Here is an 880-nt window from a genome sequence, read left to right as displayed (position 1 = left end):
AGAGGGGCAGAGGTAGAAAGAGCAACCTGCCACCACGATCGAGCAGATACATCACATTCAGCTGCTGCAAGCCGTCGGCATAGTGGTAGAGGCGGCCGCGCCTAATCACGCGTGCAAAAAAGGCGGCCACCGCGGGCGAGTCGTAGACTCGCCTCAACAGCGTGGCGTTTGGTATTTGGTCGCCGGCGACGGCATGGATGTCGCTCTGAAACAACCTCCTGAGCGGGTGTTCCGGGTCGAGGCTTGCGTTGCTGCCGAGGCTCTTCCTCGCCAGGTAGGGCGCGGTGTACCGGCGGTTGTGCGCCGGCAGGCCGGACACTTCGTCGGCAAGGAGCGCTCGCACGTCCGCGCGTATGAAACCAGGCAAGGATACCTCTCCATACGTCTCCCACGCCGCTCGCGCCTTTGCGATTGTGGCCGCTGCCTGTGTGCCGTCGAGCTCATGAATTGGGTAACGGGCGGTGTCCACGATGTTTGCGATGGCGGGATCCTCAGCAGGCTCGCAGGTCGAGGGGTAGCGGGAGCGGAGCAGCGATTGCATGTACTGTGGAGACTAGGGAAGCCGTCGCGGCTTCGTGAAAGACTACAATGTAGTTGCGAGCGCGGCAGCGTCCGTCCTACAACCGGGCCGAACCACCCCGAGACCTCGAGATCGATTTCTCCGCTCGTGGTAAGATGGCTGTTGAACTCGAGCACGTGTTGAGGGCGTGGCCGGGTGCCAGTTACCAAACGTCTCTCGTTGCTCCTCCACCGACGATGTTCTTGGATCTTCCGCGATGTTCGAATCGAAGTCTTCGTTCCACGTTCGTCTCGCCTCCGTTCACAGACAGAGCATGCAGGCGCTAGCTAGAGACTGGAGCGTGTCATGGCCGCGACTTGG

At 61.4% G+C, this 880-nt stretch overlaps 1 protein-coding gene across 1 annotated transcript; it reads right to left on the bottom strand.

Moving 5' to 3' along the window:
* Nucleotides 1-36: 36 nt before the first annotated feature.
* Nucleotides 37-541, bottom strand: EMIHUDRAFT_258569 (hypothetical protein; the record flags this gene model as incomplete). The annotated part of the gene is made up of 1 exon (XM_005759981.1): nucleotides 37-541. A coding segment is annotated over one exon (505 nt), but the record flags the coding sequence as incomplete, so codon positions are not given.
* Between the last annotated feature and the right edge of the window lie 339 nt (nucleotides 542-880).

This window comes from Emiliania huxleyi, assembly GCF_000372725.1.
Source record: "Emiliania huxleyi CCMP1516 unplaced genomic scaffold EMIHUscaffold_7828, whole genome shotgun sequence".
In the NCBI taxonomy this organism is placed as follows: Eukaryota; Haptophyta; order Isochrysidales; family Noelaerhabdaceae; genus Emiliania; species Emiliania huxleyi.
This window is presented reverse-complemented; position numbering and strand designations above follow the sequence as displayed.